The sequence below is a fragment of the Vigna unguiculata genome, chromosome 5 (genome assembly GCF_004118075.2).
Source record: "Vigna unguiculata cultivar IT97K-499-35 chromosome 5, ASM411807v1, whole genome shotgun sequence".
Classification (NCBI taxonomy): Eukaryota; Viridiplantae; Streptophyta; class Magnoliopsida; order Fabales; family Fabaceae; genus Vigna; species Vigna unguiculata.
The window spans coordinates 46,895,486-46,919,673 of NC_040283.1; the positions used below are offsets into that span (position 1 = coordinate 46,895,486).

Consider the following 24,188-nt stretch of genomic DNA (forward strand, 5'->3'; position numbering starts at 1 on the left):
AAAAATTAATAAAAAATCTTTTATAAAATTTAAAGCCATTCCAAACTAAAAATTGGTATTTTTTTAAAACTTGCTTCTAAAAATCACCCTGAACGTATCTATGTAATGTGTGAAATACATTAATTCTAAGTTTCTATGAGGGTTTCATCAATGTTAGGAATAATCTTGAAGAGAAATTTTAGACATCCAATGTTATGAATTAAAATAATTGTTTTACTTCAATAAACATTGTGGATGAATTGATTTTAAGTGTTTGTAAGCGTTTCGTTAATGTTAGGACTAATTTTGAGAGAGAAAAAATGATATTTAATGTTGTCAAACAAAGTCAATAATCACTTCAAAATTGATAAATTAGTTATATAAGTCTCATAAAAATATTAAAGGAAGTATATTTAATGTATTCGATATTTGATAATATTATTAAAATAAATTATGCAGTACATTAAATATATATATATATATATATTTTTTTTTTGCTGCTCAAAGTCTACTCACTGGATATTGCTGCTGAAAAAAATATTGGTCTGAATTCAGGAACCAAAAACCTTATATTCCAATTAGTTCATTTATATTTCAGGGTTTTGGTTTTTCTTGTACAATAATTACAAAAACCTTAAAAATAAAATATATTAACAAAACTAAAATTGACCATAAATTGTATTATTTTTTTAATAGTTAAAGATCTGCACTTAAATTGACAGCATTAACCCAAAACATCGGAGGCAAGATGGGCCGGAAAGTGAAATTTGGGCCTGACCCTAAACCAAGGTCCAGTAAGTGTTGATCATTCGAAGGACTTCAGATTAGGGTTTGATTGTTTCCCTATATATACACACATCTTGCTCATCCTCTTCATTGGGTTGTTCTGTGTTAGCATTAGAAGCAGAAGGTAGTGTTGTTGAATTGTATTTTAAAAGCAGGGATAGTGTGTATCGGTGTTTGCTGATTTGAATGCACTCTTCCGAAAGTGTTCCCTGCAACATGGTTTTGAGAAAGTGGGCAGTTGTGTTTCATCCTTTATTGAAAATCACAACAATCATTTTCCCTACATCTTCTTCATCTCTGCACTCCTCTTCTTCAAAATCTTCATTCGTCTTTTTTTTTTTAATTTTATTCTAAATATACTCAAAATCTTCTGTTCTTGTTCGCTAGGTCGCTGTTTCGTTTTTAAACGAAATCACCATTCTCAGCGGAACAAAAGCAAAACCTAAAGCCATTTGCAACCCTTATTTTGTTGTTTTGTATCGTTTCTTCAAATAAAAAATAAAATTGCTTTTTTAAATAAAATGAAAATAAAAAATAAAATTGCTTTTTTAAATAAAATGAAAATAAAAAATAAAATTGCTTTTTTAAATAAAATGAAAGTTATGTGTTAATTGTATAGGAAATTAATTAATTAAATTGGATATTCTTGTATATTAAGGATTTGGACCAATTAATCAATATTATTTAAATTTGCTAATTATTAAATAAAAATATTACTTTTTCTTGATATAAAAGTTAAAGTCAATATAATTATATAGTATTTTTAATTAAAAAGATTAAATTAACAATATCAGATAATTCAAAATTGGCACCACGATAGTTGTTGTTTTAAATAGGTATTATTAGCAATCACCATATAAAAAATTATTAAATATTATAATAATAACTTATTTTTTTTAAAAGGTATTGCAATAAGTTCATTATTATTAGTTTTGGATAATTTTTGAAATAGTTGTTCTATTTAAGCCAGTTTCGAATATAGTTTAAAACTGATCTACCATATCTATCGTCAACAAAACCTTTTCTTTTTCCTAAAGAAATTAGTAATAACACTTTTTATTTTAAATAAACCTTATTCATTAAAATTTATCTGAAATTAAAAGATGAAGTAAATCTCAATTCTGCTTATCCATAACAAAACAAAAAATAAAAATAAAACAAACGTTATTTTTTTTTGTTTTTTTATATCTGTATTAAAAATAGTAATATAATTATTATTATTTTAAAATAAACAGTTTATTTAAATTATTATATTTATATTTTAAATTTGTGTATAGTTAAAAATTAATATTTAAATAAATAATGGAATGATATAAAAAGTAATGAAAATTAATTGAAAATAAATAATATAATTTTAATATTTATTAATTTAGGTTAAAGTAATGAATTATAAAAGAGTAAAATTAATCGATAGCACTTTAAATAGAGAGTTTAATTTTATTAAACAAAATTAGATAAATAATCAAATATATTAGAAAAAAAATAGGATGAAAAGTGTTCTAAATCTAAAAAATAGGAGTATGATTTATCAAATAATAAAAGTAAAAAGAAATAGAAATGGACTCAACATCAATCCAAGTATACAATAAAAGTAAAAAAATATAATTTTTAACAATCAAGAGATTTCCTGTTAACATTATATATCCACTCTCTCTCTATTTGATAAAATTGAAATCAATTGATAAAAAAAAGTAACTATTAATACAAAATTTGTACTTAGTAGATTAACCCAAGACAAAATTTCTGTTAACACAAAATCATTACAAGAGAGATTATTATGTTTATTTAATTGATCAAATTTTATCTATACATGAGTTTTTTTTTTCTAGAAGAAAATTGAATCAAACAAATATAATAAATAATATTATTCATAAATGTTATATAACGTGTTTAATATTTTATTAATGTTTATTAATAAAAATTAAAAAAATTATAATTTTATTTTGTTGTTGTTAAAAATTAAATACAATTAAACATAAGAAAATTTTAATTAACAAAAAAATCATTTAGTGTTAAATATTTAAAAAAAAAAACTAAAGTGGAGATATTTTATTGTTTTTTAATAAAGATCATAAAAATTTTAAAATTTTTTATTTGCATCAGAAAGTCATTGTCTAACAATTTTAAAAATGATATTTTGATATTTATAAAATGTTATATACATTTATATTATTTTAATTATTTCTATTTTTAATATAAAAATATGAAATCAATACACATTCATAATTCCTTAGCTACTGGTTAGCATTTATATATATATATATATATATATATATATATATATATATATATATATATAATAAATAGTTTTAATAATGAAATTATTAAATTTTGCAAAAAGATTATAGAATAGATGATCTAAAAATAGAAAAGTTAGAGGATAAAAAAATGTAAGAGGTATACATAAAATTATAAATATTAGTCAAAGTAAATAAATGTAAATGAAAGATTATATAAAATATTAATGATTAAAGTTGAAGTTATAATGTTTTGGGTTATGAGTAATAATCATTGTAATAGTGCATTAATTATACTTTTATTATGTAAATAAAAAATTAAATTTTATTATATATATATATATATATATATATATATATATATACTAAATTAAGTTATCAATAATTGTAATCGAATTTTTTGGTATAGATAATAAATGTTTAATATCAGATTTTAAGTGTTTAATATCTTCATATATTTAAGTGGTCAGTAAATTATATATTTTGTTAATAACATGAAAAAAACTTGGAGAAATCATTGTACTTATTTAATGCATTCTTTAGTTATATAGTGTTTTTAATCATGTTATTAAATTAACAATGTCCAATAATTCGAAATTGGTACCATTATAGTTGTTTTAGTTAAGTATTACTACCAATCACCATATAAATTTTTTTGTTAAATATTATAATATTAGCTCTGTGTATCAAGGATTTGGACCAATTAATCAGTATTATTTAAATTTGGAAATTATTGAATAAAAATATTACTTTTCATGACTTAATATTATTATATAGTATTTTTAATTAAAAAGATTAAATTAACAATGTACAATAACTTGAAATTGGCACCATTATAGTTGTTGTTTTAGTTAAGTATTATTACCGATCACCATATAAAAAATTTGTTAAATATTATAATATTAAATTTTAATTTTATTTTTAGAAGTTATTGCAATAAGTTGATTATAAATAATTTTGAATAATTTTTGAAATAGTTGTTCTAAGCCAGTTTGGAATGTAGTCTGAAACTCATCTACTAGAAAAAAAAAAAAAAAAAGCCATAACAAAACGTTCCAAAAGTTAAAATAAACATTTGGCCCATGCAGGTCTCGAACTTGCGACCTTCGCTTATTAGCACGACGCTCTAACCAGCTGAGCTAATAGGCCAATGACGTTTTTAAAATAGAGCAAGCTTTATTTGTTTTAATTTTATGCCATATTTTGATGTAAAAGTTAAGCATTTTGGTTTGTGGTTTCCGTGTTTATTTATTTTAAATGACATAAAAACTTGTGCTGGATGTGAGTATATTTAAGTATTATGTATATCAAAAAACCTAATTTTAGTTACATTGAATATCAAATATCATGTATTCATTATAATAATTTAATTAATAGAATTTTACAAATAAAAAATAAAATATGCCAAAATTCAAAACCAGGTTATAATGGAGGATTTCCAAAAGTGTATGACTAAAACCACGTAAAAGATAAATTAAAAGAGGATAAAATGATAATTAAATTTTAATTTTTAAAACTTCACTTAATTTATCTTGAATAAGTTTGAATTATACTAATGTCTTATATTTAAGAAAATATTTCATTTCAACAATCATGTATTAATTATTATAAATCGAAAACAAGATTTGTTAATTTAATATATGATATTTCATATCATATGATTTTACATTTATGTTATTTATTTCGAAACGTGTACGATAAATTTGTTTCAATTTTAATTTCATAATATCAATACGCAATATCAAAATTAAATGTTTTATCCAATATTTGTTAAGTCAAATTCGAATCCGAGAAAAAGTCATATCAAGTCAAATATATGAAGAAAAAAAACCATGTCATGATCACTAAATTCCAAAAGCACAATAAATTGGTGTCATGGTCAATAAATTTGTGTCATGGTCAATAAATTTGCGTCATGATCACTACAAAATGGAGGATCAATGTATCACTCAGTGATCATGGTCTCTGTTTTTTCTTTTTTTTTTCTTTTGTAATTGTCTTTTTTAACTGCTCAAACATAATATAAATAACTTAAAAATTAAAAGTCTGTATTACTACGGTAATGTTAACTTTAAATAAAATTTTATATGTTAAAAAATACAATGTTACAATTGTATGTATATATGTTGAAAAACAATATATAGAAATCTATAACATAATTTAGTACACGTTTTAAAATCATCTGAGTGAATACTTTAAGAAAACAAATCATATGCATATTTTGGTATGATCTATGACCGAAATGGTTTAAATAGAAAGAAAATTAACAGTAATAAAAAGATTGAATTTTAAACTCAGACAACCTGAGAAGAGGGAGTGATAAAACTAAACCATGATCTTTAATCTTTGATAGGAACAATCGTTTGTTACAAGAAAAAGAAAAAGTGTGCTAAGAAAACACACTCTGTTACAGGCATCAGCAAAACAAACTAAAAAGTAATCACACTTCACCTCAATTCACTTCATTGTCCTCTTTATTATTCATTTTGATTCTCCAAGTCAAAATGCATGCCTAAATAACCTTGTCAAAGACATAGTAATCTTGAGTTTTTGGGTTGGATAACCACTGTTTTCCAACGCCACTAACACTGTTTCTGGATGCCATAATATCACTGATTGAAAGCCTTTTTCTGAGTTCAGGTCTTTGCTTGGGAGCACTGTGAGATCTTAGTTTGGCCATAGAAGAGTGAGTATTGGCCATGTAGTTAGGGAAATCGGAGCAAGGCCTAAAGGTGTCACCACAAACACTCTTCAATGGGGTAGCTGGCATCATACATTTTGATAAACGAGGGGTGTTGTGTGCTGAGGAGAAATTGTTACCTTCATCAAGATTGAAGAACCATTCAAACTCTTGAGGGTGCTGATGCCTTTCATGAAGAGAGATTCGACCTTGAACTGGACATGGAAGAGAGGAGGACATTGCTTGATAATGCAGCTCTTCTCCACATTCAGACATTGCAGTGTTAATGCTCCGAGATCTTGAATGAGCCATGCCAGTGTCAACCTCAAAAACTTTTGAGCTCTCATCAAATCCATTCAATGGTGTCTTGCAGTATATGCGTGCCCTTCTATTGCGAGATTGGTAATGTCTCGTTTCATCAAACTGTTGCTGCTACAAGAGAAAAATTAGCTTAAAAATATGGCAATGTTGATGGAAAGAGATTGAACAGGACCAATATTTTTTACCACATATTTTCTGGAAGGAGATTCTGGATGAAATCTGTTCTCCTTGTCCATGGAACGACGAGCTCGAACTGATCGAGCAACAGCTTGAGCTCTTATCATTGCTTGCACACTGTGAAGAGTTGCAGCAACCCTTTTTCGAACTAGATATCCTCTAACAAGAGCCTGTATCTTAACCAATCCTTTGAGTGCTCTAAGAGCTTTTCGCGCCTGAATGCAACACATTGTTAAAAGTTGATTTCAAAGATTTCAATAGTTTAAGTTATTAGAAAAAAGTCACTGTTTCATCAATAACACAGAAGAGTATTTTGGAATAAGAATGCAATTCAGCAAACAACATCTATGCAAACTGAGAAAAAAAATGCAGAACTAAAAGCAATTAGATTTGATTTTCCTTGGAAGACAAAGTAATCACATACCAAATAACCTCTGAAGATGGATTGAATTGACACAGCAGCCCAACCCTCCTTGCTTCCAATCATCAAGGTGTATCTGTTACTCCTTTTTGATCTCTCAACTGCCACACCAGTTACCTGTTTGTTCTTCACACCCTCTTTTTTGGCAACATAGAATCTGCGCCTATGATCAATGGTAGATGGTGTAATGTGACTCTCTTCATTCTTCTCCGATTGTTTCTTTTCCCTCTTGTCAGAAGCCAGTGAGCCAGAATAGCCACAACAGTCTCTCTCTTTCTTCATTCCCAGCAACCCCTTCAACCATCTAGTAGCTTTGCCCATGATTTTCCCCTTTTAACAGCAATCTGAAGGGTGAAAAAATGACAGATTCAAACTCAAATGTGAACCAAGTCAGGTCAATTTCTCTCTGGGTGTGTATAGAGAAGGAGCATGTGATGTAGGTGAACAAGTGTAGTAAGGAAATGAATACAAGTAGTGTGTGGTCAATGCAATGTGACATCAGAAACTGGTGCAATTTTAAGATTAAAAATAGTGATCAACAAAAGGGTGGAATTCAGTGCAAGGAAGCGTCTAAAAAATCTATCAGAATGCATGACACAGGTTGAAAACAGAGGAGTGATGAGAAGAGAACAAGTTTTGGAAGAAAGGAATAGATTAATAATACCATATCGTGTTAACAGACCTCAAAGTTTTTTAAATGAAAGGATAAGTATGTATATTGTTTTGAAGACAAAACTCTGACACATGAAGATGAGAGACAAGAATGAGAGACAAAGAAAGAAAGGTTAAATTCCATACAAAAAAGTAATAATAATCAGTGGAAAAAGCTTAACAAGGTCTTGAATTCAAAAGAGAGAAAGAGCCTCTAATTCCCTCTTCCACTCACTCCAATAATGGTCTCTGTTAACCTACAAAAGACACTGCCAATTAATTCTGAGTTTTCCACTCGCTTGTATTTTCCTACCACTGAAAAGTGTTCTAGCTCTTTTCTTCTCTCTCTCAATTACTGCAGCAACGTGTAGTACTAAAGATAAAAGATACCAACTGACAAACTCATGATGGTTTCTGGTTCAAACCCTTCAACGCTGTGTTACCCTCTTTTGATGTACTAAACATCAGCATAGCCATTAAAAGGGAACTTATATCATCTTTTTGGTCCCAGGTAATGGGTCAAAATGGGTTTGTGATTTCAGTTTCTTTCTTGGAATGGAAAAAAGATCTTTCAGTTCCATGCAGTATCTTTCAACAGTGATTGCAGAAAACTTTCTTGCAGATCATTCAACTTACATCCTTACCTTCCCTGCTGAAGTTTCTTCTGCTACAAAATCTGAAACTACACTTGAGTGAAAAGGGTATTTCTAAAAAGAGTGAGGAGTGGAGGTGTCAATGGAATTTTCATAACCAATGCAATCAATTCTAGATTCTTTTTCCCCTCCACATTTCCAAAGCTTTTCAGTTTTGACTCTCTTGGGGTAAACAAAATTAATAGCACCTTATTAATCATGTTTGATTTCGGTTGTTGGATTTTGATTACAATTTTCTTTTGTTTTTCTTTTAAATCTTGGAGGTTTTGATATGATGTCCGATCTTATGGGGAGGTTTTGATACCCTTCCTTGATTTTTTCACTCAACATTTCTGTGATTTTTTTATACATATATTAAAGGGAGTGTTCAATTTCTACATATGTTATTTTAAATACAGATTTAAAAGAATGGAAAACATAAAAGTATGAACGGTAATGTTCATTGATTTATACATTTTTGTTTAATTTAAATTTTTAAACTTGTGGAATTAGACCTGTTTTAGAAAATAAAAAGTTATTTTATTTTATAATTAATTCAAATTTGATTTAATAAAAATAATTATTTTATTTGTAACAATATTTTAATATATTTTTTTTACATGCTCCAAGACAATTTCTTTTGAATGTGTATTTTAAAGAATTAAATGTATATATATTTTAAGAAATACTCCATAAATAGTAGTCATTTATATTTATATTTATATTTATACTTATATATTATTCAATGAAATTCTTTTTCTAGTATTTATTTATTTATTTACTCTTTAATTTACCGTTTTATTCAAATTTAACTAATTTTTTAAAATTTAATCATTTTATTTAAATTTAACTATCTTTTCAAATTAAATAAATAAAAATTATTTACTAAATAAATAAATTATTTAAAAATAAATAAAACTATTTATAATCAAATTGTAAAAAATATTTATATTTATTTTATAATTATAGTTTTATTATTTTTCGTTGTAAAAGAAGTAAAAGGCTTATGATGCATGTATTTTCCTAATAAAAATAACAAGATTTAATTATTATTTTTCTATTGATCTTTTTAATTTCAATTTAATTTTAATTTTTTAAAAATTAATGTAACATAGTTTTTTTTGTTAAATTTTTTGAAATAAATTAATAATTTTTATAAAAATTAAAGTTTTAAATAATAATTTGCTTTATTGATTTAATTAAAATAATTATAGTATCAATTTTAATAAAAAATTATTAATTTAATTTTAAAAAATTAATAAAAAATATCAAATTACATTAATTTTTTATTTTTTTAAGAATGGAACTAAATTAAAATTAAAAAAAAAACTAAAAAGGCAATTTAATACTTTTGAATAAAAGCAGGAACTTAATCGAACCAAATAAAAAAATATCTTTCTGATAGTTATTCAATAGGTAATAACACTAGTTACTGTATATATTTATTAGATAAAATAATAAGTAACTCTCATCCATAATGGTCCAACTCTTGTTTTCTTTAATAAAGATAAACAATCTGTATAAGAAATAAGAAATTATAAGACATATTATAAGATAAAATATTTTTTTTCTTTATTATATATATGATAAATAGTTGATTTATAATTATAATTATTGACCTATTTTAATTTTAATATTATAGAAATTATATTCTTAGTACAAATATTTTAATTTTTATAATTTTATTTGAGCTTTGTTAATGAATAAATATTAAGATAACTGAGTATATAATTAAGTGTCTTAAGAATAAAATTCTCACAAATTACTTTAACCCTTTACCACTAATAAAATTAATGAAATTACTTTTTATATGAAAATTATAATTCTTTTATTACATTAAAAACGAATATATTAAAATCACAATTTAGCTTTTTTGTTATATAATTTTTAGTTATTATAATAACTATTAATATCACACCAAAACTGAATTCAAATTAATTAACCTTCGTCATTAATTATTAATAAACTTTAAGCTTTTTTTCATTTACACCACAAAAAATAAAGTTATTAAACTAATGATTAAAAAAGAAAAGGAAAAACTCTTAAACTAATGTTCATATAGTATTTTTAAGAAAATCTTTTTAATTTAAGACAAACTCAAGAATACGTTAAAATCAAATTATATTATTTGATACCAATTAACATAATGTTTCAGACGTTTGAACGGTAATGATAATGTTTAGGAATTAAAACAAAATTCACTCCTTAGATAAAATCTCCGACTAATATGATGTTTGTTAATTTTAATCTACAACTATATATAAAAAAAAAAATTATGTATTTATTTTTTAATTTTATATTTAACAAGTATTAAAAAAAATTAATTATATATTTTTTATAAATTTTAACTCAAAATTTTATAAAAATTAAAAAATACGATAAATATATAAAGAGATACTCTTTTTTATTTTTAAGTTTTATCTTAAATTATTATTTTAAAAATTATTCATAGTTTACTTTCGATCGTTATCCTAAATATACATATTTTATCTTTTTAATTTTATATCTAAAAAATATTTTAAAAAATTATTATATATTTTTTATTGAACTAAACTAAACCAGACTGAACCGAAACGAACTGGACCAGACCAGAACGAACTGAATCGAATCGAATAAGACTGGACCAGACCGAAACAAACCAAACCGAACCAAATAAGACCGGACCAGAACGAACCGAATTAAATGAATCGAACAGGACTGAACTGAACATAAATGAACCAAATCGAACCGGACCGAATCAGGTCGCACCGAACCGAACCGAACTGAATCGAACCAGACCAGACCAGACCGACCTGAACCGGACCAGACCAAACCAAACCAAACTAGACCGGATCTAACAAAATCAAACCGGACTGAACTGAACCGAACCGAACCAGGCCAAACCAGACCAAACCGAATCAAACCAGACCAAACCAAACCGGACCAGACCAAACTGAACCGAATCGAACCGAACCGAACTAGACCAGACCAAATTGAATCGAACCAGACTAGACCAAACTGAACCAAATCGAACCGAACCGAACCGGACTAGACCAAATTGAACCAAATCGAACCGAACCGGGTCAGATCGAACCGAATCAAACCAAACCGGACCATACAAAACCAAAGTAGAGCGGATCTAACAAAACCAAACCGGACCGAACTGAACTGAACTAAATCGGACCAGACCAAACCGAACCGAATCGAACCAGATCGGACTAGACCAAACCGAACCGGACTAGACCAAATCGAACCAGACTAGACCAAATTGAACCAAATCGAACCAAATCGGGTCGGGCCGGACTGAACCAAACCGAATCGAATTGGACCAGACCAGACCGGACCGAACCGAATTGGACTGGACCAGACCGGACCGGACCGAACTGAACTGAATCAAACTAAATCGGGTTGGACCGGACCAGACCGAACCGAATCGAATAAGTCAAAATCAAATTGAACCGAACTGAATTGGACCGAACTGAATTGAACCAAGGAAAATTTTACACTTTCATAATTAAGTAATATAAAGCAAAAATATAGTCACTTTGTAATGTGCGTAAAAAATGTCTCACCAAAAGTTTTTCAGCACCAACACCACAATCGTATGGTCTCTCTTAAACAATTGAAACATAATGTTTTCCACAAATTAAATATAGCAAGTGTATAAACAATAACATAAACAAACTATATACTTTCAATAAAAAAAGATCCTAAGGACAAGCTTGAATTGGTTTGTATTCACCTTTCACACAAATAATTATTTTGTCAAAGTGGAGAATATAGAGTTCCGAAATTGGTAAAAGCCTAAATAGTTAAGAAAAATATTATAAAAAGATGAAAAAAAGAGGTGAATGGGAGTAGTGAAAAATTGAGTATAAAAAAATGAAGAGAATGCAAAAGACATATAAGAGAAGGATAAAATGTTAGTTAAGGTTAAGGTTCAAAAAAAGACATATAAGTTAGGTGGGGTGTGAGGTGTTAGAACTGTAGTGAAAGTGGTAAGGTGGGACGACGAGAGCAAGGGGGAAAGGGCGGCATGACCCTATATAGCAGTGACAGGATGAGAAGCTCACGATCATTGTCTCAGTGGTGGTGATTGAATTAAAGATGGAGTGTGCGCGGTGTTTAGGATAAGAGGCCATTAAAGAAAAAGAAGAAAATAAAATACATAATTCAATTAGTAAACAATTAACCGATAGAAGTTCAGTTTTTTAAAAATAAACGGTAAAACAAGAGTATTTAATTTCTATTATAAATATTTTTTTACTTTAATATTTATTTTTTATTATAAATAGTTTAGTTTTTTTTTGTTACTTTAATATAATACAAATAATTATAGTTAAATTTAGTTAGATTAATTTTGTTCATCCCTAAAAGATAAAATAATTTTATAAAAATAAAATATTCTTAAATATAAAAAGAAAATAGAAGAAAAAAAATCATAACAAAAAATAATAGAAATAATGTACAACTAAAGGAAGATATCAAAGATATTCATGAGACGTATCATTATTATATTGGTTAAGTCAATTTTATCAATATTTTTTTTTTCAGAACAATAAATGCTTCCTTTTAATATCTTTATTTATTTATTTTAATTCCTTGATTATTTTTTAGCCTTTCATTACTCTTCGTTTTATTTCAAAAGGTCCAAGTTAAACTTTTTGCAATCTTGATTTATCTTAATAATTCCTTTTAAGAATAGATTTTTATACGATTGGTCATACACATAATTTCGTGCTATAATAAAAGTAATCAAGTCTACTACTACGAGAGATATTAATTTGTATTCCATTGTATATGTTAAATTTTGTCTAAAATAATTACAAATCTCTTCTATAGTGTCAAAATATTAAGGGTAAAGATATAAAATTTAGAAACCATTTTGAAAATTTCATTTAATAGACAACAACTAGATAATGAAATCAAAGAGATGAAGAATGGCATGACAAAGTCTTTTTTTTTTTTTTATCAGCAAGCACGTGACAACATAAATGCATCAAGTATGAAGGAAATCTCTATAAAATATTTACAAGAAGAAATAAAAAAATACATTTTCCATTATATTAAAATAACGTTAACAGATGATTCATTGTGTTTATTCTTTATATATTGTTATAGATGAATGGAAAAAAAAATTGTGCTCCTATGATTTCTAACAAAAGTCCCATGTTTCAAAACAACCTTCTACCCTTCATAAAGGGACTTCAAGATTACCTATTCAACAAGATTTTTGGAACAAGCTTTATGAAATTCTAAAAACATGATTTCCAAAATAGAATTTCTAGAACAAGAATTTTGAAATGGAATTTCTGAAACATATGAAATACATTTTGTAAATAGCTTCTAGACCAGAAATTTCAAAATATGTTTTCCATAACATATGACATACTTTTTTAGATTAACTTTTTAGAACAAACATTTCAAAACTTATAAGATGCATTTTAGAATAGGATTTCAAGAACAACATTTTCGAAACAAATTATTCAGGACGAGTTTTTTTAAACAATCTTCCCACAAATTATCACCGGTTTACACTCTTTCTTATTGCTTCTTCTCAAAAGGACTGCAACAACAATGGAGAACGAAGGTGCAATGGCAATAACGACGAAATGTAGCTGCAGTGGCATGGTTCAACTATAAAAAGTATTTTAATATTTTTACTTTTAGCATGAATGTTAAACTTAATTCAAATTTCTCTAAAATATTAAAAAATGCAAACAGACAACGCTTGTATTCTCCTTAAAAGTCAATAATAATTATTAGGATATATATTTTTCAGATATAATTAAGTCTTATACTCGATTGTTTAACTCATTTATTTTTTGATCGAAAGTAAATAATTTGTATAAAAATGCGAAAGTATTATAAGTATAACTCACAAGACATATTATAAATAAAATACTTATATATATATATATATATATATATATATATGGGTAAATATTTGATTTATTATAATAATTATTGACATGTTTTAATTTTGATATCGTAAAATAAACTACATTCTTATTACAAATATTTTAATTTTTATAATTTTATTTGAATTTTGTTAACGATTAAATTAAGTTAATTAAGTATATATAATATATTTATCATTTAGTAATTATTAAATCTGTTTGTTAAGAAAAGATTTCACATAAATTACTTTAACACTTAACCATTAATAAAATTTATGAAATTAGTTTTTTTTATGAAAATTACAAAATTTTTATTATATTAAAAACGAATATATTAAAATCACAGTTTACCTTTTTTATTATACAATTTGTAGTTATTATGATAATGTTTAATGTTACACTAAAACTGATTTCAAATAATTAACCTTCTACATTCATCATTGATTATTAATAAAATTTTAAACCTTTTTCATCAAGACCAAAAAAATTAAACTAATGATTCAAAAAAGAAAAAGAAAAAGATCTTAAACTAATGCTCATAATATTTTTAAGAAAATCTTCATAATTCAAAATAAACTCAAGCATAGTTAAAATCAAATTATATTATTTGATCCTAATGTACCAATTAAGATAACCTTTTAAATGGTTGTCTCTGACTCTATTCACTATCCACACCCCAAAATGTCCCTACATGTGTTATTGGTTGAGGTTAGTTGAGTTTTGTCAGAGTGAAAGTACCTTGTGGTTGGGTTTAGTCAAGAACAAAAGCTATCTATGTTTTATGTACCAAAACAAAGGTCAAAATATTTGTGTACTACATTTTTGAATTACGCAATTTTTACAATTTCATTAATCAGATAAATATGTTTATACACTTTCAAAATTTTAATTAAAAGAATAAAACAAATATTTTTTAAATAATTTAATTTTAGAAGATGATTTGTAAATTGATTCTAAAAATTAAAATGATGAAAGTGACGACTTTCAAAACATGTTTAATATTTTTTTAAACGATGTTTAAAAAATTGTTGCGTGTGGAACTAGGATAGTTCTATTGTTTGGCAATAATTTACAGAGCTATTAATTCCACCCAATTTTATGGTTGGAACATAAAAAGAAATCTCTTTCTTTGTGAATACAACTATAATTTGCTCATTTTATTGGCACCTCTCTATTTTCCATGCCAACTGTTAATTTACTTAAACAGTTTGTATGGTAAATTTTTAAATAATTTGTGATATTTCAATATTTCAAAAATTAATTAGGTTTACGCAAGCTAATTAAATGACCTGAAATTTTGTAACATTAATTTTGAAAAATTTAAAACTGTTATAAATCATATTCTTAAAGTTGATATAAACCTCATCCCTAAATTATATAAATTTTAAAGAAAAATTAAAAACAAAAAGTTGTTTTAATTTATGATATCCGTCCCATATAATTTTGGCAAATTATTATTAATAAAGTTTCATGAAATTATATAAATACTTATATTTTTTTATTTATACATTACACTGACTATTTAATCTTTTTGATCGATAGGAAAGGTGACTATAACTATTCAAAAAACATAAAATGTTTGTATATTTTCACAAAAGTCCAGGAATAATTAATAGAATTTACTTCAAAATTTATCGTTTGTCAATGTTTAGTATATATGATTTACATAAAAAAAAAAAACTATTCACAATAAGCAACTGTGATGAAAAATAAAACATACTGTATATAATCAATATTAATTTTTTATTATAATAGTACTTATAAACAAAATTTTAGTTTTACTATCTTTGTTTACCGTCGTAATGCCTGATTCCACTATTTATCTATTTGTATAGATAAAGTAATTAGTGTTTCGAAATTGAGAGAGTGAGAAAGATGATAACTACTCCTTTCCTTCTTTTGATCTTTGATCATGACTTATAAATGAAGCCCAAGATGAATTTGCACTTAAGGCAAGAAAATATTAAAAAAAAATACAGTTATATATATATTTTAATTTGATTAGAAAGAAAATGAAAACGAAACATTGACTTTCAAAAATAAAATTATAAAAATAACCTCTTTTTTTTTTTCTTGTTCGTGTACAATGAGCCGATGAATAAACTTGTCTCATCATACCTTTGGACTCACCAAATGAAAAGATAAAAAAAAAATGTATAAAAATTATTTAATTCTCTACTTTATGAACTAAATAGGTTTTGAGTTAAATTGGATTAGCCTGTTTATTCCGTATAAATAAAAATTGTTGCTATTGTTAATACCGTGATATAATAGTACATGTACATAGTATTTTGTCACGTGTACACAATACGTAGCCTGCTCTGCCTCTCTTCTTTCAGATATCTGACGACGAAGACCTTGTCATGTTAGAAGAATTTTAATTGTTTTATTCTTCTGAATGATCAATGTATTTGAAATTCGAATTGTATCGGAGACTTTGATTGATAACTACGATTTTTTTTATAACATTATTATTTATTTATTTTGTTGGGAAATTGGGTGAGTTGACTGAGGCCGTTCAAAGTTGGTGATAAACTAGATGGAGTGAATGGAGTTTAGTTGGATCTGGTACATGTGTAATAGTTGAATTAAAGTTTTTGCTCTTACACTTACACAGTACTGAATAAAGGAATTATGAATGTTTTGGTGTTTTTGGTAGATCTCATTCCAAGAGAAACGCTTCCTGAAGCTAGTGTGGTTTTAGGGTGTACTTTTTTTTCATTATCTATAGATTACATTACATAACTGGGTCAGTGATGGCAGCAGCAGGTAGGTCCATAAACAACAGCGTCCTCGTTTTAGGTACTACAACAAATGCACCACCATACATGTACAACCTACGTACATCTTCAACCACTACCTAAGTGGCAACCTCATTTTCCTTTTCTTTCTTGGGAAACGCTGAGCATTTCTGCTCTTGCTTTCTTAAATTGTGTTAATGGATCTCGTACAAATGCAACCATTTTCTAGTGTAGAGTGGGAAAACTCTCGCTTCTCTTACCTTCCATTGTTTCTTCAGTATATACGTTTTTGCTTACACTATCATTGATTTATCACCAATTAGATCGTTGTTGCAAAGTGAAGTTATGCTCCTCATTCTGCTTCTGCCATCTTGGGTATATATGAATTGGAAAGAGACAATGGTGATAGTCAAAAGCACACGATGGTGGGTTTTGAAAATTACGCTACGTATGGGAAGTTCTTATAGAAGGTCATTGCGTGAAGGAGGTGCTTCTGAAAAAACATTGTCATTTTTTATGAAGATTATGAAAAGTTTTTGTTGTTGATGCTGTCCCTGTTGGCGTCTCTTGTTCCTTGTTCGTGAAAAAAAATGTTTGAATCAGACAGGGGTGAATCTTCTCTTATGTATAATGAAACAAAGTAAGTTATTGGATGTAAGCATGTGTTGGTGATGAATACGAGTGGGACTAAAGGTGATTTTTCCGTTAGCTAGATTCGAGTCACGAGAAAGTGAATAGCAAGAAGTGGCTTGTTTGATCTGTGGCAAGTTGTTGCATACAGTAAACTTCATTCCAATGAGACTACGCAAAAGTGGAGTGGTTGCTCTCCACAATGCCTTTTAAAAACATAAGAGTAAAAAAATTCTTATACGGGTCAATTTAAGGCAGAAAAAAGTTTCACATAAGAAAAAACACTTAGATACTGTACTTGAAACTGTAGCACGGGTAGATTGAAAGAGAAACTCGTCAGATGTAAAATATTTACATTGTCTTGCACTTTTACTCACTAGACCAATTCTTTGAAGTTCACTATGCTCTTTCTTATGGGTTGGATTTTATGACATATAACATCTCATTTGGTTTTAGAGTCTGATCCGAGTAATCTACTCCAAAGCTTTCTATCCGCAAGCTTCCCCTTGGATTTTTCTGTTTGTTTGCTTCTACTTGCTGGTTCTGCCATGACTCTGCTGCAGAACCGAATAAAACCCACTATGGCTTTTATATAAATTTGATGTTAGAATGTTGTCTATGAAACTACTAACAAAAATATAACAAAGACTGGTATAAATCAGGACTCTTATACTGTTTTAAAAATTAAACTTTAAACATTACTCAATTTTACAAAATAGTGTTTTTTTTTTTCTGAGGTATACTAGATACCATTTGGGCCTTCTGGGGCCATTAGGAATGAACCACTTGTGATGTTTCCTTGCAAGGCATGCAATTGCAGAGATGGTGAGGTTGTTTTTGCTTGAAGTGGTCCACTATCGTTGAAAGTGAAAACCAGCACTTGTTTTTTTTTTTCTTTCCCGTTTTTCCCCCACATGTCTTTGGTATATTGATCGTGGCGTGTGTTTAACATCCCATTATTTCGATAATGGTTATGCTCTTTCATTTCTTGCAACTTAGAGAACTTATGATGGTTACGTTTCTTAAAGATGGTGGCATAGACACAAGTAGTGATGAATGGCAGTGGTTAGTACGACACGAATTGCGTTAAAGAAGACGAAGGTATGGACATTAGTAGTGATGAGTGGTAGTGGTTAGTACGACAAAAATTGCATGGGAAACAACAATGAAATCATTTCATTTTGAAAAACAAAAATAACACCGAAATAATTCAGATCATCTTATAGTATTTTGGCCTTAAATATTTATGCAGATAGGATTTAATAATTATGTTATTGAAATAGTTTGAAGCTTTTAAAAACTTTATCATATTGCGGTGCGGAAGTTAAAGCATGTTCTTGAAGCTCATAGTTTAATCATTTGAAACCCGCTAAATTTAAATAATCAGCACCCCATAATCCCCATGCGCGTGTGCCCCTTGTTTTGTTACAGGTTCTTTTCATGGCTTCTTCTGCTTTCACTGCTTATTCCTTAACATTTTTTCTTCAATATATATATCATCAGATTCTAAATAGTGTATATATTATAGTCGGTGCTGAATTTTTTTCAAACCTCCATTGATGTTTCTATTTCTCTCCCTATGTATATTTTTCGTTGTTAAATTGTTGTGATGGTGACAAAAGAATGCATAAAGAAGAATAGGAGCTTGACATAGTAATTGTATTTTGACTAAAAAGGGCAGCCATTGGCCAATAGAATACTTATTATTATTTTATACATTTGGGGAAGGTGCCCCAAATTGTTGCGGTCTCCTCGAGTACTGCTTTGTTTTTTATTTGTCCATAGAGAAATGAAACCCTAGTTGACGAGTTTCACAAACCTTGACCCACTTGTGGAAATGTGATAATTATTATGAGAAATGTGTTACCCAAATGGAATGTTCGTGAAACTGAAAAAAGGGGCAAGCTTTGATAATATATATATATATATGATGTATGATAATTTCGTAACCGGGGCAATGATGATCTGGTATAAAAGAACGTGAATAACTGAATGTTTTTGCGCAGTGTCCAGAGCATGATCGATCGTGTTCTGTATAGCCTTTAAAGGAGGATCTGCAGAAGGTGTTGAGTGCCTCCATAATAGCCTGAAAAAAACTCTGATACCAAAAAATATAAAGCCAAAGGGATAAAAATAAACATAAAAATGAAAATGAAAATGAAAATGAAAGGAATCCCACTCACACCTGCATGATTACATCTTTGGCTAAGAACAGGAAGGGTTGGGTCAAAGAACAAAAGTTACTAATGGGTGATCCATTATCATTATTATTCATTCATTCATATATATATATATATATATATATATATATATATATAAATATCATCACCACCCTTTATTTTCCCAAACCCATTAATTTCTTGACTTTTCTTCCCTCACTATATATATATATATCTGTCATGGTTTTAGAGGGTGTTCTTGGTAAAACTATCCGCCAACTACGGTGGATCTAACTGCAGAGATGGCAGAAGAGAAGGTGAAAGTGATGACTTCATGATCAAACTGTCGTCTGGTCACACACACACGGCACACAGGCTCAAGCCAGGCAAGTTACTGATGAAGCCTATATATATATAATATAGCTATTAATTTTTGTTCCACTATAGGTAGATATGTGGAACTAGATGTGGTTGGTGTTTGTTTTTCCGCTACCTTATTATTTGTCTTCAACACAGTTCGGAGAGAAACATGTTACATAGATAGAAAATATATGACTGGAAGGATATTGAAGTCTATGCTGAGATGAGTTCACTTTTCATTAGGTAGAGCCTAGCTAGCTACTAATTAGGGATGGAATCACCTTCTGTATAATTTTTTTTTTCTTTTCTTGCCCACTTTCTGGCTGCATCATATGTTTGTCCTTTTATGAATTTTGGGATTTATCTGTCGCGGACTGTTAATTGATTCCGTCCAGATAAAGAACATAAATTTCTTTCTTTATTATGGGATTAATTAAGTGATTCTTGTTATTAAGATGTGATCTTTTTGCTTCCTTTGATCTATGTCAGATCCTACCTCCTATTTGCTTAATCAATTCCTTGTTTATTTTGTCTAAAATATAAGGGTTTTGGACATATATATATGAGAGAGATTAATCTGAGAGAACCCTATTCTGTTGGTTGCTTCATAACCTGCTTCTCGTTTTGAAAAATTTGGTACATTAATAAGGATGAGAATAATACGTAAGATAGTATCTGTAACTGAAGGTTTTGTTCATGTGGCAATCAAATAAGTCACTGTTTGTAATGGTGTAAAAAGCTAGAAGATAGAATGTGAATTGCAGTATTGAAGTTGAACAGAAGATGCAGAAAATTTCAAAGTGAAAGTAAGTTGGAATGTATGAGTTGATTTTATGCAAATGGAGTGAATTAAAGTGTGCATGAAAGAAAGAGAGATATTGAAGAGGGAAGATTCGTGTATGTGACTATATAGCCACAGTGCCTAAGAATATTTTATTTATAAATAGAGTGAAAGATTGCTCAAGAAATTCATAATTGACTTGAAAGTTTACCTGCCAAAGCTAGAATGTGAATCACGGTTTCATCCGACAACATAATTCCACCGCCCCATAAAAAGCAGAAGAAATTATTTGCATTTTGATTTAGATGGCTTCTGGATGAACTGCACGTGTAGTCAGAAAAAAAGAAAAAAGACAAATAAAGGTGAATTTTATTCCTTCCAATTTAAAAAATTTATATGTTTTATTTCTTCCATCTTTGTTCGAATTTGGTTAGAAGTCTCACCTATAAGATCAATTCATATTCATAATATATAATAGATACAATTTTTATTTTACAAACTAATTTTATAGAGTTAAATTTAAAAGTTCACTTCTAACGAATTTTACGCGACTACTTACATGAATTTTCTTTATATATTCCAATGGTGATGATATATTACAGTTAATTAACTCCTTATCAATTTGCTACATCACGTACTTAATGCAATATTACGAGTGGCAAGCTAATTGAGTTTAATTTAAAGGGAAAATAACTTTACTGCAACAAACTTTTTTTTAAATTATAGTATTATAGTAGGAAAAATTAATCCTCGGATTCAGTAACTAACAAAATTTTAAACGCAAATAGTGTAAACTCCCCTTGTTAACATGTTTCTATCGTATATCCAAAGAGTAACCAAAATTCAAATGCTTTACCATTAATTAAGGGATAGTATGAGTTGAAAAGAAAAGAAAATATATACTATAGAGATTAATAAAATAATGTTAACATACTCTAGGGAAAAAAAATCTCACGAACTCAATTTCGTTAAGTTCTTAATTACAGAACTGCTAAAACTAATAATGTTTACGGAAGTTGTTTGATAAATATTGATGACTTGGCTTTAGTTAGATTACACTAGACTATAGTTGTCTGGATAAATAGCTAAAGTGTTGTTGTTACTTTTTTTTACAATAACCTCCACAAAAAGAAAATAAGAAGTCAAAAACGTTAGCTATCTTTATAACTTAAAATCCATTATGTATTTTAATTTATATAATTTTTTCCACAGTTTAGGTTTAAACGTTTGTTTTAACGTATACATATTTTACTTTCACATTATATATGGTTCTACAACTAGTTCGTTCTAAAAAGAATGTTTATTATTATGAAAAGAACAAAATTATAAAAAAAAATTCTCAATAATTTATTTATCTCTTACAATGATCACTAAGAATTGTTTTTCCGTTTTCAGCTTGATATTTTTATTAGGATCCTATTCTCATATTTATACTAGAACATAAACAACACTAATTTCTTCTTATTAATGATTTTATTAATTTAACTATTATTAATTTAATAAATGATTTATAACTATTAACTACGATATATATAAATAGATTTAAGTAATACAATATATTCCGGTATAAAAGAGATAATAGTAAAAAACCTTTATTTATACCAATACTTATGACCAAAAAACTTCTTTTTTTCTCTTTTATTAGAAGATACATGGATGATGGATGTAAGTGATTGAAATGCTATTCAAGAAGTATATAATCTTTAAATTATGGTGACTTATTTGCAGGGAGGATATTCAGGAAAACAGAATTCAAATTATATATAATCTTTATATAAACTTTTTAATTTTTTCCGATGTATTAGACTTACAATAGATTTATTAATAAAGTGGTGTTATCTAAAAAGTTTTATTATTTAAATAATATAAATTCATACAAGAAATTAATTTAACTTTTTTCAAAATCGACTTATATATATATATATATAAAAGTAGTGTACTCAATGCATCATGAATTAATTCTTAAGAATTGGATTCTTAGAAAACAAATAGAGGTACATGATCAACAACAACAAAAAGAAAGTATATCTTCATAAATAGAAAAATTTAGAACTAAAGTACAGTTGGAATGGGAAGCAGGGGATGCACTCTGATGACCACTCCATGACTCTCTTTCTACAGAAAATTTTTGCAGAATCTCTAAGATTAAAGAACTTAAAACAGTAACGCAGTATCTGCATACCCATTTTGAAGGGCTGAAACTAATCTAATTGGGCTAACCATAAACTGAGAATGTAACAAGCTAAGAAGTCACTAAGAGCGTTGAAGAGTTACCAGAATGCAAGCCAAAATTGGTGGTAAGAATGTGAGAACTATTCTTATTAAAAAGAACCTGGTAATTGTCATAATAAGCAACATTATGTAATATCAGTTGTTAAGTTTTCAGATAATCAATGTGGTGAGGACTGTTTGATTATAGTTTATTGTGAAGAGTGGTGTGGTCGAAGACTATATCAGTGACTAAATTTGTGAGCAATTTAGTTAAATGAAACATGGGTAGTATTTAAAAACACTTACTTCATAGACTCTGTTACTGAATCAAGGGCAGGTGCATTGCTCAAATTTACATTTCTGATTAAGCCCACATCGAGTGATACTGTAGAAGTTAGTATAATGATCATACTACAATAGGAAGAGACTGCTAAGGTGATGTTCACGGAGTCATGTGATAAGCACAAAGCGAATTATTCTTTCGCCTTTTACTAAAGAATACCGTGTGTTTGTCACTACAAGTGGCATACGTCTATTTTTGGAAGAGCCTTTGATAAAAGGCTCTGCAATATTAGTTGAATTTTCATTAATTATTATTATTCTCTGTGTACTCCTTAAATAAGTATTTATTGGAATTTTCTGAATAGGTTTCATGTCTTTCATCTTTAACAATGCAATATTAGTCTTTGTTTAATAAATTAGTATCCTGTATTATGATGTTGTCTTTATTGAAACTTTTTCTTTAGTTTGTATTTTATGAATTCTATCCTTTACTATTTTTATTTTTTGATGACTCGGTATCTATATTTTACTCAAATATAAATAAAATATATGATAACAAAGCAACTGCATGGTTTTATTAGTTGTAATATTTATACATATATCGGTTGAATGTCCTCTACAACGACGATAATAAAGTAAATAAATTCAACTTTTGAACTAAATGTGAGCAATTTAATTAAATGAAATGTGGGACAGTATTGAAATACAGTCACCTCAGACTGGTATTGAAATAGGAATGATGCATTGTCCAATTTCACATCTATATCAAAGCCCACATCGAATGGTACTAAAAAGATACCATTACAGGGGCCATGCAAAGCGAATTATTCTTTAGCCATTCACTAATTACTCAAGAATTTCGAAAGTCTTGACAAAAGACTTGGTAATGTGTGTTTTTGGAAGGAATCTTGACAAAGGACTCTGTAATGTTAGTCTAAATTAGAATTTTGTTTCGAAGAGATTGCAATTCAACGTGTAAATCAGAATTTCTTTGAAGAGGTTGAATATCATTTCCTCCATAGTTTTGTATGAGTTAAATTCTTGCTGTGTCCTCTTAAGTGGACAAACATCTTTTAAGAAGTTGGCTCCATACCATCCCAGAGTTTCATTGCTGAAGTTTGACATGAAAGTTGGTTTAACTAATTCTGTTTCAGTGTTCTTCCCTCAAAACACCTATTAATAACCGTTACCTAAAACATGTTTTACACAATTTAATTCATTTATTTATTAATAGTGATATGTATAGATTTTATAGGACTGA

At 27.7% G+C, this 24,188-nt stretch overlaps 1 protein-coding gene and 2 non-coding genes across 3 annotated transcripts; 2 read left to right on the forward strand and 1 right to left on the reverse strand.

The window, feature by feature from the left end:
- The first annotated feature begins 913 nt into the window (after positions 1–913).
- LOC114186386 lies at positions 914–1,053 on the forward strand. Its single transcript, XR_003605045.1, has one exon. It is a non-coding gene; the product is annotated as a small nucleolar RNA snoR135 (small nucleolar RNA).
- A 4,304-nt stretch (positions 1,054–5,357) lies between these two features.
- Positions 5,358–7,299, reverse strand: LOC114186278 (protein IQ-DOMAIN 14-like). The gene is made up of 3 exons (XM_028074336.1): positions 6,605–7,299; positions 6,189–6,395; positions 5,358–6,111 (listed from the first exon to the last, which is right to left on the reverse strand). The coding sequence occupies exons 1-3, from the start codon at positions 6,920–6,922 to the stop codon at positions 5,515–5,517; spliced, it is 1,122 nt and encodes a 373-aa protein (XP_027930137.1). The 5' UTR covers positions 6,923–7,299; the 3' UTR covers positions 5,358–5,514.
- A 15,794-nt stretch (positions 7,300–23,093) lies between these two features.
- On the forward strand, positions 23,094–23,210 carry LOC114186415. The gene has a single exon (XR_003605072.1). It is a non-coding gene; the product is annotated as a U5 spliceosomal RNA (small nuclear RNA).
- Positions 23,211–24,188: the final 978 nt, after the last annotated feature.

What these genes read in the sequence shown, in the direction of transcription:
- LOC114186278 (XM_028074336.1), bottom strand. Translation starts at nt 6,922, where the DNA reads ATGGGCAAAGCTACTAGATGGTTGAAGGGGTTGCTGGGAATGAAGAAA. An exon ending in CCATCTTCAGAGGTTATTTG is followed by an intron (nt 6,396 to 6,604) that starts GTATGTGATTAC and finishes TGTTGCATTCAG; the next exon opens with GCGCGAAAAGCTCTTAGAGC. An exon ending in CTCCTTCCAGAAAATATGTG is followed by an intron (nt 6,112 to 6,188) that starts GTAAAAAATATT and finishes CTCTTGTAGCAG; the next exon opens with CAACAGTTTGATGAAACGAG.